Raw genomic sequence first — 17939 nt, 5'->3', positions numbered from 1 at the left:
GCTTTGACTAGATGGACCTTTGTTGGCAAAGTGATGTCTCTGCATTTTAATATGCTGTCTAGGTTGGTCATAACTTTCCTTCCAGGCAGCAAGTGTCTTTTAATTTTATGGCTGCAGTCACCATCTGAAGTGATTTTGGAGCCAAAAAAACCAAAAGTCTGTCACCGTTTCCACTATTTCCCCATCTATTTGCCATGAAGTGATAGGACAGATGCCGTGATCTTAGTTTTATGAATGTTGAGCTTTAAGCCAACTTTTTCCACTCTCCTCTTTCACTGTTGTCAAGAGACTATTTATTTCCTCTTCGCTTTCTGCCATCCTTATGGGATGGTGTCATCTGTATATCTGAGGTGATTGATACTTCTCCTGGCAGACTTGATTCCAGCTTGTGCTTCATCCAGTACAGCATTTCTCGTGATGTACTCTGCATATAAGTTAAATAACCAGGGTGACAATATACAGCCTTGATATACTCCTTTCCCAGTTTGGAAACAGTCTATTGTTCCATGTCCAGTTCTAACTGTTGCTTCTTGACCTGCATACAGATTTCTCAGGAGACAGGTCCGGTGGTCTCATAGTCCCATTTTTTGAAGAATTTTCCAGTTTGTTGTGATCCACATAGTCAAAGGCTTTGGGTGTTCTGGAACTCTCTTGCTTTTCCCATGATCCTGCAGATGTTGGCAATTTGATCTCTGGTTCTTCTGAAGTTTCTAAATCTAGCTTGAACATCTGGAAGTTCACGGTTCATGTACTGTTGAAGCCTGGCTTGGAGAATTTTGAGCATTACTTTACTAGCGTGTGAGATGAGTGCAACTGTGCAGTAGTTAGCATTCTTTGGCATTGCCTTTCTTTGGAATTAGAATGAAAACTGAGCTTTTCCAGTCCTGTGGCCACTGCTGAGTTTTCCAAGTTTGCTGGCATATTGAGTACAACAGTTTCACAGCATCATCTTTTAGGATTTGAAATAGTTCAACTGGAATTCCATCACCTCCACTAGCTTTGTTCATAGTGATACTTCCTAAGGCCCACTTGACCTCACATTCCAGGATATCTGGCTCTAGGTGAGTGATCACACTATTGTGATTATCTGGGTCTGAAGATCTTTTTTGTATAGTTCTGTGTATTCTTGCCAACTTTTTTAATATCTTCTGGTTCTGTTAGGTCCATACCATTTCTGTCCTTTATTGAGCCCATGTTTGCATGAAATGTTCCCTTGGTGTTTCTAATTTTCTTGAAGAAATCTAGTCTTTCCTATTCTATTATTTTCCTCTATTTCTTTTCATTGATCACTGTGGAAGGCTTTCTTATCTCTCTTCACTATTCTTTGAAACTCTGCATTCAAATGGGTATATCTTTCCTTTTCTCCTTTGCTTTTTGCTTCTCCTCTTTTCACAGGTATTTTGTAAGGCCTCCTCAGACAGCCATTTTGCTTTTTTGCAATTGTTTTTATAGGAGATGGTCTTGCTATTTTTCTTCCATTCCAGTCCATTTTAGTTCGCTGATTCCTAGAATGTTGATGTTCACTCTTACCATCTCCTGTTTGACCACTTCCAATTTGCCTTTATTCATGGACCTAACTTTCCAGGTTCCTATGCAGCATCAGACCTTGCTTCCATCACTAGTCACATCCACAACTGGGTGTTGTTTTTGCTTTGGCTCCATCCCTTCATTCTTTCCGGAGTTATTTCTCCACTGATCTCCAGTAGCATATTGGGCACCTACTGACCTGGGCAGTTCATCTTTCAGTATCCTATCTTTTTGCCTTTTCATACTGTTCATGGGGTTCTCAAGGCAGGAATGCTGAAATGGTTTGCCATTCCCTTCTCTAGTGGACCACATTTTTCAGAACTCTCCACCATGACCCATCCATCTTGAGTGGCCCTACACAGCATGGCTCAATAGTTTCATTGAGTTAGACAAGGCTGTGGTCCATGTGATTAGATTGGTTAGTTTTCTGAGATTTTGGTTTTCATTCTGTCTGCCCTCTGATGGACAAGGATAGAGGCTTATGGAAGCTTCCTGATGGGAGAGACTGACTGAGGGGGAAACTAGGTCTTGTTCTGATGGGCATGGCCATGCTCAGTAAATCTTTAACCCAAATTTCTGTTGATGGGTGGAGCTATTTCTCACTTCTAATAGTAACATTAGATCTTATTATTTAATAAAAGATAAGCTATTATCTCTTCCTATTTAAATATTTACATTTTGATTTGAAAATGATGATCTGTTTCATTTTTATCATATCGAAAGGTTATGGATAAGTAATATTTTGTGAATTTTGAATACTTGAAAATAAGGATGCTTAAGTCAAAGTGGTTTACACCTTGGACATTTTTGTGCGTATTCTCAGTTCAGCATCTAAAATTTAAAAAGACCTGAGCATGATGCCACAATGCTGAGTTTGAGTTTATATATTGACAAGCCAATGTGTGTCAGAATGCCATTTCACTGGCAAATAAATGTATTAAGGTGTTAAATATGTTTCTAGGGTCATATCTTCTTAGAATCTCTGTGTCTTGATATAATTCAACTTTTACAAAATCGTAAAATTAAAACTCTAGAGAGAGGCAAAAAACTGAGGTAAGCAGCTATTTAGTGGATTTCCAAACCTTTTTCTACTATTGTTGACTATAGCATCACATGTGCAAATTTTGTACATACTTTAGTACATACTTTTACTCTTTTGCATAATCCAAATCTTATTTGAATACCTCTCTAATCATTTACTTATATGAGTTATTGAGGATAATTTTTCTTTTCTTTCTCAAATATATATATAATCCAGTGTTACGTATAGTTTTATTTTTATTTATTTTACTTTTATGGAAATATAGTTGACTTGTACTGTTAATTTGTGCTGTACAGCAAAGTGATTCAGTTATACATAGGCATAGTCTTTTCTCATATTCTTTTCCATTATGGTTTATCACTAGATATTTAATATAGTTCCCCATGTGCTGTTCAGTAGGCCCTTATTGTTTATTCATTCTATATATAATAGTTTGCGTCTGCTAATCCCAAACTCCCACTTCATGCCTCCATCACCACCCTTGTAGTTTTATATACATATAAATCATTTTCGTAATTTGCTGTTGAGTAAAAGACAAGTGAAATATTTTCTCTTGGCTTCTTATTTATTTTTAACTAAAATTTATCCTACTTTGGGGGGAAGAATAATGGTAACATTTAGCAGTCCATATGCTTTTATGGCAATACCAACTAACCCCCTGGTATAATTAGTGTTTGTGTTAGGGTAAAGCAATTATTGGTAAAGTACTGTGATGGCATTTGAACTTGCAAGTGCTAAGAGGATAGCTGTAGAGTCATTAGAAAGACACAAACGATACCTGAGCTATTGTGATCCTAGTTGATGTTAGACAAGCAAGCATGTTTGTGCTGCTAATCTTTGAACCCTTTTTATTCTGGTGCTGAACGTGTTCTTAAAAATAGCAGTAAACACACACATGCACGCATATTTTTTTCCAGGATTATAGAGTCAACATCTTCCTGAGGCAAAAATGGAACGATCCCAGGTTGAAGCTCCCTAGTGATTTCCGGGGCTCAGATGCCCTGACCGTGGACCCCACAATGTACAAATGTCTGTGGAAACCTGATTTATTTTTTGCAAATGAAAAAAGTGCCAATTTTCATGATGTCACCCAGGAAAACATCCTTCTCTTCATTTTTCGAGATGGAGATGTCCTTGTCAGTATGAGGTACTCTTTTTATGGCTTATATTTGTGGATTTATATTTTTCTTTAAAAATCAATGTGTCACTGAGGCATGTGTTAAATGAGTTCTAAGACCTCTGCTTCTGCTTTCAGGTTATCTATTACTCTTTCCTGCCCTTTGGACTTGACCTTGTTTCCCATGGATACACAGCGTTGCAAGATGCAACTTGAGAGCTGTATGTAAATGAGACCCTAAGTGACTATAGGAATAAAATGCTTAAAATTTCGAGACAATACATGCTACTAATAGGATAGATAACAATGCTGAAACTAATGCTTTTGATTGTAAATAGGTATTAGAATTGGAGAAGGAAAAGGCTACCCACTCCAGTATTCTGGCCTGGAGAATTCCATGGACTGTATAGTCCAAGGGGTTGCAAAGAGTCGGTCACGACTGAGAGACTTCCATTTCACTTCATTTCAGGCATTAGAATGGTAGCTCAGAAGGTAAAGAATCCACCTACAATGTGGGAGACCTGGGTTTGATCTCTGGATTTGGAAGATACCCTGGAGAAAGGAACGGCTACTCACTCCTGTTTTCTTTGCCTGGAGAATTCCATGGACAGAGGAGCCTGCCAGGCTACAGTCCATGGAGTCCCAAAGAGTCGTACATGACTGAGTGACTTTCAGATCACTTCAGGCATTAGAGTAATTTATATAGGGAAATTATAAATTTTATATTTTAAATATTTTATATTTTATTAGAATTATGTTTTACTATATAATTTGTACTAAGATAATCTTTTTGCTATTTTGTTTTGGCATTTTATTAGTTTTTTTTTTTAAATTCCAGTTAAGTTGTTTAGGTGTAGTTTTACAGTTCTAACTTATTCCAATTGCCATCTTGATCTGAATTAGTAATATAGACAATGTAAAGGAGAAAATGATGTCTGTCCTAATAACTTTTCTAATGTTAAAACTGTATTTATCACAGCAAAAAAATTTGGAAAACCCTGAAAAAATATTAACTAAATTTTACCAGGCATTCACTTTCTATGGATCTATAAAAATATTGTTTACAAAATTGGATTTTGTATTTTCTTTGCTTCTGTGATCATGTATTTTTCAGTTTCTGAAAGATATATGTCTTCACCAAAAGGATTAGCTCTAAAATAAGGTAAATTGCTATGAATCTTGTCACGTGAAAATAAAAGTAGGTAATAGAACATGGAAAACTAACACTCGTGTAAGGAGTCTTCAGCCTGAATACCCATATTCTGTGTCTTATTTCTACAGAGAATAACCTTATAAAATGTATTGTATGTACTTGATGATACACTTTACAGTTACTTAGTGGTTATTTGTTGTTGTTGCTATTTATTTTTAATTTACTGAAGCTGGATCCTAAATTTGAGCAATATTTATTGCTTTCTGACTATAATTTGAGACTTTGCAGATGGAAGTGTATGTATGTACTTTGTGTGTGTGTTGTATGTGTGTGTCTGTGTATCAGTATATATTTGTATAAATTTCAAATGTGTATATATATTCACTTCTGTTACTGTATACAGTAAAGTATGGCTTTTAAAAATACAGGCATGTAAGAGTTGAATGGTAGGCTATTACATACCATAATCCCATGGGCCCTTGCATTATAGCCAGGTTACCTAAGCCCACAGTGTGGGCCCCCAGAGGCACTAGTGATGGAGTGATGTCCCTCTGAGGAGCTATTGTACTGTTTTTCTGAGGCCATGCAACTCCTTTAAGGAAGTTGGTAGTTAATTATTCCAGAAAATTTGTTTTGGTGCTTAAGTTTCTCTAAAAATTTCCAGGTAGCATATGGGCATGGTTTGTCAATGTTTACATTCAGGAAGCTAGTATCACTTATTTCTTACTATTTTATTGATGACAGTTCAGAATTCTGACAAAGACAAATGTACTACCATTTTTGACACCCTGGGATTTTAACCATTTGCCATATGCCGATTACTTTAGCTTGTCATTTCCTTAAGCCAGTTATCTGTAACTTTTGTATGAATACTTGCATTAGTGGCCATAGATTTTTACCTCTTTACATTTCTAGGTCATCCACAGAAGTTTCATGTAAGAATGGCCTATTGTTTTACCATTTCTATATTTAATATTTGGATGTTTCAATATTGAAAAAGTGTTAATGTTATATCCCAAGCTAGTATTTTGTTTATTTTTGTTTATAGTTGGTTACACAACTGATGACTTAAGATTTATCTGGCAGTCGGGGGATCCTGTCCAGTTAGAAAAAATTGCCTTGCCTCAATTTGATATTAAAAAGGAAGATATTGAATATGGTAACTGCACAAAATACTATAAAGGCACTGGTAAGTAATGTCCTTTAAATTAAACAAAATGAAGTCCTAGTCCAAAGATTTATTTCAATACTGTATATGCTAAGGACAGAATAGAGAAAACTAGTTAAAAAGTTCAAAATTTATAGATGGTTCATACTGATATATTTAAATCTTTCATAAAATTACATTCAGTAAAGTTAAACATTTTTTTACTCAGTAGATAGTTCTGCTTTTCTTTATGTAATTACAAGTAAAAGAGTTTTAAATTTTTATTTTTTTATTTTATTTTATATTTTATTTTCCAGGCAGTGATATTCTTAGATGTTGCCAAGAAATTCTGCTTTGGGAAGGGCCAGACATTATGGATGTGAATCTTGTAACCCATTTATAGTCATCTGTTGTCATTAGGGCAGTTTTTTGATGTTAGTTGACTGCATATTCTTGATTTTCAAAAGCATTCATCTGTATACTCTGCAGGAAATAATTAGCACATGAGGTAATTGGGCATTGGTAGATATTCACTACATAATATTTTCAGCCTAGGTTATGGAGCAGCCAATTGTGAAATCTCAACAAATTAATCTTATTCATTAAATTACATCAAGCTTTGCAGAAGTGAAAATGCAGTACTCACTGATCAATACCTTCATAATATGATTAGTATTCAAACCTTTGTGTCTCCTATGGTAGTTATAGGTTATTGAGGACGTTAGATATTAAATATAGTTAAAATCTTAAAGTTTAAGATTTTGCAACATTTATGTTGACTTTGCAAAAATAAAAATATATAGTATGATTGTGGAAAATTTACAGAGATCAAATGTTTCCACTAAAATTCTGCCATTGTGACATCACTGAGCAAGGACAAGATATGACTTAAAACATTCCTATCTGACACTAGAATAGAAGCGTGAACAGTTGCATATTTGCATCATTGTAATAAACATGACAGAGGCCAGGTCGGAAATAAAGTTAGTTTAAGCATCTGTCATCACTGACCTTCAAATAAATTAACAGATTATATAACATTTATATATAAAGAGTCCCTTCTCTTGTAGAGTTTATAGTATTTTAGGACAAGAAGCAAAATAAGCAAATACACTACTGAAAGAATTGCCAATTTTTTTTACTGGAAAAAAGGAGCGCTCTTAAAAATCTGACCGTCAGTGTACTCAATGAAGAAATCATAGATTTCAATGATTGTCGGATATGGACATGATCTTTTCGCTCATTCTGAGCCAGCTCCTGTATTGAACACATAAAATAACTAAAACACACGGCGAATGACTTACTGAATGTCAAGGACAAGTCATTGTCAGCTGTGACCTGGGCACAGTGTTCTTTCTCCTCTCTCTGCTCCTCACTCAGATTATAGAGCCTGACTACAGTTTTTAGGGATTTTTACAAATCAACTGAAAAAATGAACTTGAAAGCCGAGAGAGGTATTTTTGGGAGGATTATTGTATAGAAACACATTTAGTAGACGGCTTTTTGAGTTCTTGCTGTAAGGCATTGTTTTAAGTGCTTTGTAGGAATTCCATAATTTAATCCTCACAGGAATGTTATGAGTTCAGTGAGTGTTATTTTACTTGGAAAATAGTTACCCACATCCAGATTATATGCTTCACATTTTAAAATGAATAATCTCTAAATTGTTTTGAGAAGCTTGACATATCTTTTATTGAAGTTTTAAACTTCATCTAGAGATGAAAATAAAATTAGTAATTTTATATCTAATTTTATGTAGTATAAAATTATGTAAAAGCATTGAAAACTCTGGTGTTATTCATTTTTTCACCTTTAAGCTCTGCATTTAAAAGTTTTCATTTAGGGATTCAGCAGAAAATAAAGGATAGACCCCTGCTCTTTTATAGATCCAATGGCAAACAAATAAATGAAATATAATCCCTTTTATTTTGAAGAAGGAACTAGGGTGTGCTGTGGTGGAGAGTATTTGGGGGAATACTCAAGATTTATGATTAGTAAATCTTTCCTAGATTTTTGTGTATGGTATTTTTTGATTTATCGTAAATGAGTCAATTATATCTCATTATTTACAGAAAATAACAAAAACTCATGGCTAAGAGAGTAATAATTGAAACTATATTTCAGTAAACATGCTTTATCAACATTTATATGAATCATTGTAGGTCTATAAGAAACATTTTAGTGTTTGGATAATACTTAGAAATGTATGTAGAAAAATAGAACATTCAAAATATATGGAATGCTTAACAGTGTAGAATAGTAGATAAGACAGTGGGCAGCATGTACAAAAAGGATGGCCAATATTTTCTTTAATTTGTATAAAATCATCCAAAAATCATGATTTGACTTTAACTTTATTAAAAATTACTGTTTTGTAGTTATAGAAATTACACAGATGGAAAAAAATACAGGTATGCAAGTGTAATTCCAACTTCAATTTCTATACTTACATTGGAAGCCTGAGTGAATAATAATCAAATAAAGCCTCATAGGAAATAGTAAATTGAATTCGCCAATGAACATTTATATCAATTAGCTGCCCACCTGCCTCTAATAAATTTAACAGTACCACGAAAACATCAAAAAAGATCAAGAAATGTTTCTGATAAAAGCTTATGGAACAAATCACTGTTATATCCAAGCATGTATTTCTCTGCCAAATGCATCCAAGTCCTGGGAAGTTCCCCCAGGGGTTGCCTTCAGATGAAGGACTTAAGTTTCTAGGCTGTCATCTAAATGTGAGGGGATAGGATACAAAATACATTTGACTGTATTTTGTTGGCTGCTCACATATGTGAGCACACATATAAACACATATGTGTCCTTCCCTACTTCATAGGCACTAGGTGGATGTGAAATTACCTTGAACAAGTGAGACTCGTATAGAAAATTATGATATTTGTGACAACCTAGGCTCCTCAGTTCAGTTCAGTCGCTCAGTCGTCTCCGACTCTTTGTGACCCCATGAATCGCAGCACACCAGGCCTCCCTGTCCATCACCATCTCCCGGAGTTCACTCAAACTCACGTCCATCAAGTCAGTGACGCCATCCAGCCATCTCATCCTCAGTCGTCCCCTTTTCCTCCTGCCTCCAATGCCTCCCAGCATCAGAGTCTTTTCCAATAAGTCAACTTTTCGCATGAGGTGGCCAAAGTACTGGAGTTTGAGCTTTAGCATCATTCAATCCAAAGAACACCCAGGGCTGATCTTTAGAATGGACTAGTTGGATCTCCTTGCAGTCCAAGGGACTCTCAAGAGTCTTCTCCAACACCACAGTTCAAAAGCATCAATTCTTTGGTGCTCAGCTTTCTTCACAGTCCAATTCTCACATCCATACATGACCACAGGTAAAAGCATAGCCTTGACTAGACGGACCTTAGTCGGCAAAGTAATGTCTCTGCTTTTCAATATGCTGTCTAGGTTGGTCATAACTTTTCTTCCAAGGAGGAAGTGTCTTTTAATTTCATGGCTGCAATCACCATCTGCAGTGATTTTGGAGCCCCCCCAAAATAAAGTCTGACACTGTTTCCACTGTTTTCCCATCTATTTCCCATGAAGTGGTGGGACCAGATGCCATGATCTTCGTTTTCTGAATGTTGAGCTTTAAGCCAACTTTTTCACTCTCCTCTTTCACTTTCATCAACAGGCTTTTTAGTTCCTCTTCACTTTCTGCCATAAGAGTGGTGTCATCTGCATATCCGAGGTGATTGATATTTCTCCCGGCAATCTTGATTCCAGCTTGTGTTTCTTCCAGTCCAGCGTTTCTCATGATGTACTCTTCATAGAAGTTAAATAAGCAGAGTGACAATATACAGCCTTGACATACTCCTTTTCCTATTTGGAACCAGGCTCCTAAAGATACATAATAAAAACATGTGTGTCCTTTCCTACTTCATAGGCACTAGGTGGATGTGAAATTACCTTGAAAAAGTGATGCTCTTACAAAGCAAGGTACTTCAGAACCACTCATAGAAAACACTGTGGGCCTTCTTGATCACAGCAAATAGACTTGTAAAAGATGACTTTTGGGAATTTTGAACATGATTGTTAGTTGGAAGCTTTTGTTCTTATTTGTCCAGGAAAGAGGTTGAAATAAGAGATGGGCATTGAAAAAGGAGAGGAAGTTTCCATCGGTTTGCCTTTCATGTCTTTTTAGAACCTGTGCACGATTTTCACAAATTGCTTAGTTTTAATGAAATTAAAGGGAATGGCAACCCACTCCAGTATTTTTGCCTGGATGATTGCATGGACAGAGGAGCCTGGCAGGTTACAGTCCATGGGGTCGCAAAGAGTTGAACACACTGAGCAGCCAACACTTTCACTTTCAGTGAAATTAAAATTTAAAAAAGACAAACACTGTGCATTGCTTTTTTTGATAAAATATGGAAACATTTGGCATAATTAGAATTTACTTCAGTTCAAATCAGCTCTTTATATTTGTTATGTATTAGCCCTAATATCTTTCTAATCTCTCTGAGGTATCAATCATTATAATTCACATTAGGAAACGGATGGATTTCTAATCTAAGCTATTTGATAAAAGGATAAGAATAGCCATTCTTTTATTCAGCAGTTTTTAAGATGTGGATTGTGTGCCATTACTAATCTAGATACTACTAACGAATAAAAATGACATGACAACTATTCTAGCATCTGAAGTATATGTCTTCTTCCCAACTAGCAAAAAGAGATAAATGCAACTTTTAAAACTAAAGCATAGTAAAAAGTAATATTGCCTATTGCCCCATAATTATTTTATTTATTCACTGTTCATTCATTTGTTTTGACATTTGAAAATAATTTTGTACAGTTTAAGCTGAGCACAGCTGAGAATATTTTAACTGTTTGAAGTTCATACATAACCTTCCTTTTATTGAATGGGAAATGACATTTTTATCTAAAGTAAGCATTAAAAGAAATCATCTCAGACATCTGGAAATGTCTCTTCTATGCCAGTGCTGTGAGAATATTTGCGTCACTTATTTTCTTTCTCCAGTCAGCAAAGGTTGTTATGAGGCTGGCCATAATTTGTGATTAATTTGGGAGACTAGTTGATATCATGGTAGCTCTAGAATGATGTTGTAAAGTGCTGTCTGCTTTAGTCTATGTCTGTGAAAGTGAAATCCTTTCCCTCAATTAGGGAACATTCCAGGTCCTGGAGTGGAGCCAGGGGAGGCTGGGGAGAGAGATCAGATGTCTGCTGTCTGTCACCTTTCATCTCCGTGGACTGGGGACATTCATTTCTTATCCTTGCTAATGTTTACTTCTAACACTGTCTTCAGGGTTAAGGTATAAATATGCATATGAGCAAAGGAAAGATGTAAGCATCTGAATGCAGAGTTCCAAAGAATAGCAAGAAGAGATAAGAAAGCCTTCTTCAGCGATCAGTGCAAATAGAGGAAAACAACAGAATGGGAAAGACTAGAGATCTCTTTAAGAAAATTAGAGATACCAAGGGAACATTTCATGCAAAGGTGGGCTCGATAAAGGGCAGAAATGGTATGGACCTAATAGAAGCAGAAGATATTAAGAAGAGGTGGCAAGAATACACAGAAGAACTGTACGAAAAAGATCTTCATGATCCAGATAATCATGATGATGTGATCACTAATCTAGAGCCAGACATCCTGGAAAGTGAAGTCAAGTGTGCCTTAGAAAGCATCACTATGAACAAAGCTAGTGGAGGTGATGGAATTCCAGTGGAGCTGTTTCAAATCCTGAAAGATGATGCTGTGAAAGTGCTGCACTCAATATGCCAGCAAATTTGGAAAACTCAGCAGTGGCCACAGGACTGGAAAAGGTCAGTTTTCATTCCAATCCCAAAGAAAGGCAATGCCAGAGAATGCTCAAACTACCGCACAATTGCACTCATCTCACACGCTAGTAAAGTAATGCTCAAAATTCTCCAAGCCAGGCTTCAGCAGTACATGAGCCATGAACTCCCTGGTGTTCAAGCTGGTTTTAGAAAAGGCAGAGGAACCAGAGATCAAATTGCCAACATCCTCTGGATCATGGAAAAAGCAAGAGAGTTCCAGAAAAACTTCTATTTCTGCTTTATTGACTATGCCAAAGCCTTATGACTGTGTGGATCACAATAAACTGTGGACAATTCTGAAAGAGATGGGAATACCAGACCACCTGACCTGCCTCTTGAGAAATCTGTATGCAGGTCAGGAAGCAACAGTTAGAACTAGACATGGACCAACAGACTGGTTCCAAATAGGAAAAGGAATACGTCAAGGCTGTATATTGTCACCCTGCTTATTTAACTTCTATGCAGAGTACATCATGAGAAACGCTGGGCTGGAAGAAACACAAGCTGGAATCAAGATTGCTGGGAGAAATATCAATCACCTCAGATATGCAGATGACACCACCCTGATGGCAGAAAGTGAAGAGGAGCTAAAAAGCCTCTTGATGAAAGTGAAAGGGGAGAGCAAAAAAGTTGGCTTAAAGCTAAACATTCAGAAAACGAAGATCATGGCATCTGGTCCCATCACTTCATGGGAAATAGATGGGGAAACAATGGAAACAGTGTCAGACTTTATTTTTGGGGGCTCCAAAATCCCTGCAGATGGTGATTGCAGCCATGAAATTAAAAGACGCTTACTCCTTGGAAGAAAAGTTATGACCAACCTAAATAGTATATTCAAAGGAGAGACATTACTTTGCCGACTAAGGTCCATCTAGTCAAGGCTATGGTTTTTTCCAGTGGTCAGGTATGGATGTGAGAGCTGGACTGTGAAGAAGGCTGAGCACCGAAAAATTGATGCTTTTGAACTGTGGTGTTGGAGAAGACTCTCGAGAGTCCCTTGGACTGCAAAGAGATCCAACCAGTCCATTCTGAAGGAGATCAGCCTGGGATTTCTTTGGAAGGAATGATGCTAAAGCTGAAACTCCAGTACTTTGGCCACCTCATGCGAAGCATTGACTCTTTGGAAAAGACTCTGATTCTGGGAGGGACTGGGGGCAGGAGGAGAAGGGGACAACCAAGGATGAGATGGCTGGATGGCATCATGGACTCAATGGACGTGAGTCTGGGTGAACTCCGGGAGATGATGATGGACAGGGAGGCCTGGTGTGCTGCGATTCATGGGGTTGCAAAGATTCAGACATGACTGAGCGACTGAACTGAACTGATGCATATGAGCTACTGTAGTTGGCCAGTCCTCCCAGATAAGAAGTGGTTCACAGGGCTGAAAGTTATGTTGACAATGCATAATCCAGGAGTGTTGCTTTGTAGACTTGCACTGCTTCGATTTGCTATTCTGGGTATCACAGAGCAGCATGGATATCTGCTTCTCATTCTCAGAATGAAGTTGCGAAAGGTTGGGTGAAACAGGTCCCATAATTCCATCCTCTTAGATCACATAAATGATGTATATCTACAGAAAAAAAATACTCCATTTTTGGTGGAGGTCACTTTGTGAAATTGCCTCGAGCAGAAATGACTCCTAATTTATGTGCACACTCATTTTGCAGTCGGATGTGTCAGGAACCTCACTCCTATCTGCCTCTGTGTCTGGCAGGGTACTACACATGCGTGGAAGTCATCTTCACCCTGAGGAGGCAGGTGGGCTTCTACATGATGGGCGTCTATGCCCCGACCCTGCTCATCGTGGTTCTTTCCTGGCTTTCCTTCTGGATCAACCCCGATGCCAGTGCTGCCAGAGTGCCCCTGGGTAAAGTGTCTCTCTCGGGGGGTCAGGAGTGTGCTTGCGTCTTTATAGAAGTGACTGCATAATTTTGAATTTATACTAAATCATTTAGAAACAATGAGTCTTGGAATGGTTTGTAACTTCCTCAGACTTTCTCCAATCCTTGACATTGAACTAGATTTTCACTCTGTTTATGCATTCTATAATTAAACCAAGTTTTCTATTTTTGTGTCCTTGGGGTACTTTAAGCAGTTAATCCATCCTAAATTGATGCTCATGAAATAATTATTAATAAGCGATTTTCATGGATAATGGAAGCCTAAAATCCCCAGTAGTGCCAAGCTTGAAAATGAATGACTATTTGGGTCGAAATCTTTCTAAATCATTTTATATACTATCTCATACTTTTCATCAGGAAATGTGTAATAACATTTATCATTTTAAAAATAACTTGGCATCATTTTCCTGAACACTAATTATTGTGTGGGTACCATCAGGAGAGCTAGAGAAAATAGAATCTGGCAATCCTATAGATATATATCAAGCCTGTTTGTTATTTTTAATGCTCTGTGACATAGAAACACCAATTGCCAGAGTTGGAAATTATATCTGTATTAAGGCTTAAATAGTCTCTGTTTGGGAAAATAATTGAGAGTCTTATTCTGGGTAAAGTGAATAAATTTCAAAGTAAGAGCATCGTAACAACACATTTTGATTGCGTGGAGAGTTTTAAAATTTTTCGCTCATGTGTATGTGTGTGTGTTTTCTGAACATCACATGGATTATATAGGTAAGTCTATGAAATATCTGACCTCTCAGCAACCTGATTAGTTTCTGCATTTTTTTTTTTCTATCATCAAAAAGGCCTTGTGCAAGCCTTCCTCCTGACTTACTGGAGGAATTAAATGAAATACAGATATTAAAGAATAAGAAATCAGGAAAGAGCCAATGAAAATGACAATTTTATCCAGATAAGAAATTTGGTGATTTTTCTCTAATGAAAACCACAGAGACCAGATCTATATCTTAATAAGCAAAAAAAGTGAGAAATTTCATCCTAAGAGTTGTGTATCTCTAATGAAGACAATACAATTGATAGATTAATCCTGTAGGAAAGTAGAATTAACTTTGTAGATATTGTACTGGGACTAAAACACCTCAAAACTTGATTTAAAGTCTTGTGCTTGTCAAAAATATCATGCTTTTCCCTTAAATTGCTAAGAGTTCTCTTACTCTCATGCAGTGATATAAATGGAAATATCAGCCTTCCAAGGATGCTGTGGAGACATCCCAATGTCTGACTTGTTTTTGGAGGAAACTCTCTGTAAACCTTCATCTCTTATAGGACTTCTGATTATAAAATTCTTGAGCTATCACTTAGCATCCAGCAGACACACTACTCAGAAAGAAGTTAATGGTTAAATATCAATCTCTAGAATCAAACCAGGTCTGAATTCCAGCTCTGTGCCTACCAGTTGTAACAACTAGCCATCAGATCCAGCCTCTATGAACATACTCTTGGACATCAACAGGGATGGAAAAGTACTGCAGGGACTTTTGGAAGTTTGGGAAAAAAAGTGAATGTTAAGCCCATTCATGAGTTCATAATGTGCCTCATTTACATATTACTTTACAAAGCACTTAGACACATTCTGGTTTATTCAGGAGATACCTATGGAGTACTGACTATGGGCTAGGTACTATGCAAAATGATGGGGTTGTGGTTAAAGAGTACGTAGTGAATAAATAGTTTATAAAATAGATTTTAAAAAGCGCAACTCAGCCTCAGTTAATTTATGCTCTCTTGGGAAGAAAGAGACACCAAATAAGTACAACAAATAATATGTAAGATGGAGACACAGAATGGAAAGTTGAGGGCAGCAGCCTGCTTGTGGAGAATTGCCTCAATGAGAAAGTGATGTTGGGAAGAGCAGGAAGGAGGGGAGTGAGTGGACCACTGTGGATTTCTAGGAAGGGAGTGTGACTGGTCAGTGATCAGGGCAACATCCTTGAGGCAGAAGCCTCTCTAGGACACTAAGGAGTCCAGTGAGAGAAGGGGGAATCAGTAGATGAGATCAGAAAATTAACAGTGGTGAGAGATGGGCTATGGAACATTTCGTAAGGAATTCTGGTGACTTTGGCTTTTATTCAGAGTGAAATGTGAAGGCCCTGAGGGCTTTTGAGTATGATCTGACTGAAACTGTAACTGTTTCTCTTTACTCCTTTGTTTAGAATAGGCTGAAAGGTAGCAAGCGGCAAAAATAGAAGCAAGGACAGCAGGTAGGAAGCCTGAAATAATCTCTGGTGTGAGCCAGGAAGTGTTAGTGGAGGTATTTATGAATATTCGATGATGGATGTGGTAGAGAGAGATTTGTAGATGTGTTGCATGTGGGATTTAAGAAAGTAGAATAAACTTAAGAGATGAAATTGCCATTAACAGAGGTGAGTAAAGCTTCCGGTAGAGTAGTTTTGAGAATGTGGGGAGGTTCTGGATGCACTGACTTTGAGATATCTGTTAGGTGGAGATAGCAGGTAGGCAGTAGGCTGTACAAGTCTAGGGTGTCTTGGAGAAAACAAAATTGGAGTAATGAATTTGAGATTTCTCAGGATTTAGATGGTATTTAGAGGGATGAGTGGAATGGAGGTAGCGGAGTCTCAGGGCTAAATCCTTGAGATTGAGAAGATGAGGAACAACCCATGTGATGTGGTTTCCTAGAATCCTGCCAAGTGGATAATTATGTGTTTTCAGGGAAGGAGAGTGACCAGTCAGTGCCTGTAGGTCAAGGCCAGGGCTAAAGATTGCCCTTGGCTTTAGCAGCCTGGGGAGTCGCTGGCGTGCAGGACAAAGAGTGTCCATGGAGTGAGGAGAAGGAGAAAGCCTGGTGGGAGTGACTTCAGGAGAGCATAGGAGGGGGACCTGGAGATGGGCAGTGTGAACAACTCATTGGACACGATTAGGTGCCAAAAGTAAAAGAAGATGGGTAAATGGTAGGGGTGGGAATGGGAGTCAAGAAGGTTTCTTGGTTTTGTTTTTTTTTAAGGCAGACTATCAGTGCATGGTTATTTTCGGTGGAAAATAATCAGTAGGAAAGGAAAAACAGCAATGGAAGAAATGCAGCAGTAGTGAGGGAGGATGAGTGGTAGGGAAGGGAGAGACTGGCCTTTGCTAGATCAAAGTCAGTTTTTCCCTGGGGTCGGCAAACTCCTTCTGTAACAGACTGGAGAGTAAACATTTTAGGTTTCTGTTGAGACCCCCCAAATCTTCTGTCATAGTGCTAAAGCAGCCTTAGACAATACATAGCTGAAGAAATGAGGATGTATCCCAATAAAACTTGATTTATAGAAATAAGTGGTGAGTTACATTTGCCCTGTGCATTGAGATGACTGACCCTGGTCTGTAGGATCACGAGAGAGGGCAGAGCAAGTGGGCAAAGAGAACGTGGACAAATGTGGTCATGGGGCTTGTCACTGAGTTTGGTTTCTTAATAAAGTAGTAAGAAAAATCATGAGTTGCAGGTGTGGTATGAGAGAGTGTTGTGGGTTTGAAGGGAGAGAGAAAGTAGTAAAGGAACAGAGGAAATACACCCTGACTACCTGGTAGGATCCTGGACTTCTTGAGGTCAATGATCATAAATTTAAACTGGGATCAGTCAATATGTTGGTAGCATATGTCATAGCTGGGCTTCCCTGGTGACTCAGACGATAAAGAATCCACCTGCAATGCAGGAGACCTGGGTTTGATCCCTGGAGAAGGAAATGGCTACCCACTCCAGTATTCTTGCCTGGAAAATCCTATGGATAGAGGAGCTGGCGGGCTGCAGTCCATGGAGTCGTGTCACAAAGAGTCAGACAGGACTAAGCTAAGTGTACATGTCACGGCTACAGTCCGGTAATCATGTAGTTAACTTCTCCACCTGGTGGGGGTTTCAACATCTCCATAACGGCTCACAAGCTATGACTCAGAATATTATCTCTAGCTTCTGAGAAGGAACTAAAGATTCTTGTGCATGCATGCACACATGCTTAGTCATGTCTGACTCTTTGTGACCACATGTACTGTAGCCCACCAGGCTCCTCTGTTTACGGGATTTTTCCAGCAAGAGTACTGGAACGGGTTGCCATTTCCTCCTCCAGGGGATCTCCCCAACTCAGGGATAGAACCTACATCTCCTGAGTCTCTTGTCTTGTAGGAGGTTTCTTTACCACTGAGCCACTAGGGAAGCCAAAGGTTTTTGATTATGCTTAACGACTAAACTATTATTATTTGGTGTCCTTTGTTTTCTTTCGTTGCTGCA

The 17939-nt window shown here is 37.9% G+C and overlaps 1 protein-coding gene across 1 annotated transcript in view; it reads left to right on the top strand.

The window, feature by feature from the left end:
- GLRB (glycine receptor beta) overlaps positions 1-17939 on the top strand; it is a 94834-nt gene that overhangs the window by 55922 nt on the left and 20973 nt on the right. Inside the window, exons 5-8 of the mRNA XM_027956337.3 lie at positions 3487-3716; positions 3825-3907; positions 5888-6028; positions 13516-13668. Coding sequence (XP_027812138.1) covers positions 3487-3716; positions 3825-3907; positions 5888-6028; positions 13516-13668 — 607 coding nt within the window. The remainder of the gene's footprint in view (positions 1-3486; positions 3717-3824; positions 3908-5887; positions 6029-13515; positions 13669-17939) is intronic.

This window comes from Ovis aries, chromosome 17, assembly GCF_016772045.2.
Source record: "Ovis aries strain OAR_USU_Benz2616 breed Rambouillet chromosome 17, ARS-UI_Ramb_v3.0, whole genome shotgun sequence".
NCBI lineage: Eukaryota > Metazoa > Chordata > Mammalia > Artiodactyla > Bovidae > Ovis > Ovis aries.
This window is presented reverse-complemented; position numbering and strand designations above follow the sequence as displayed.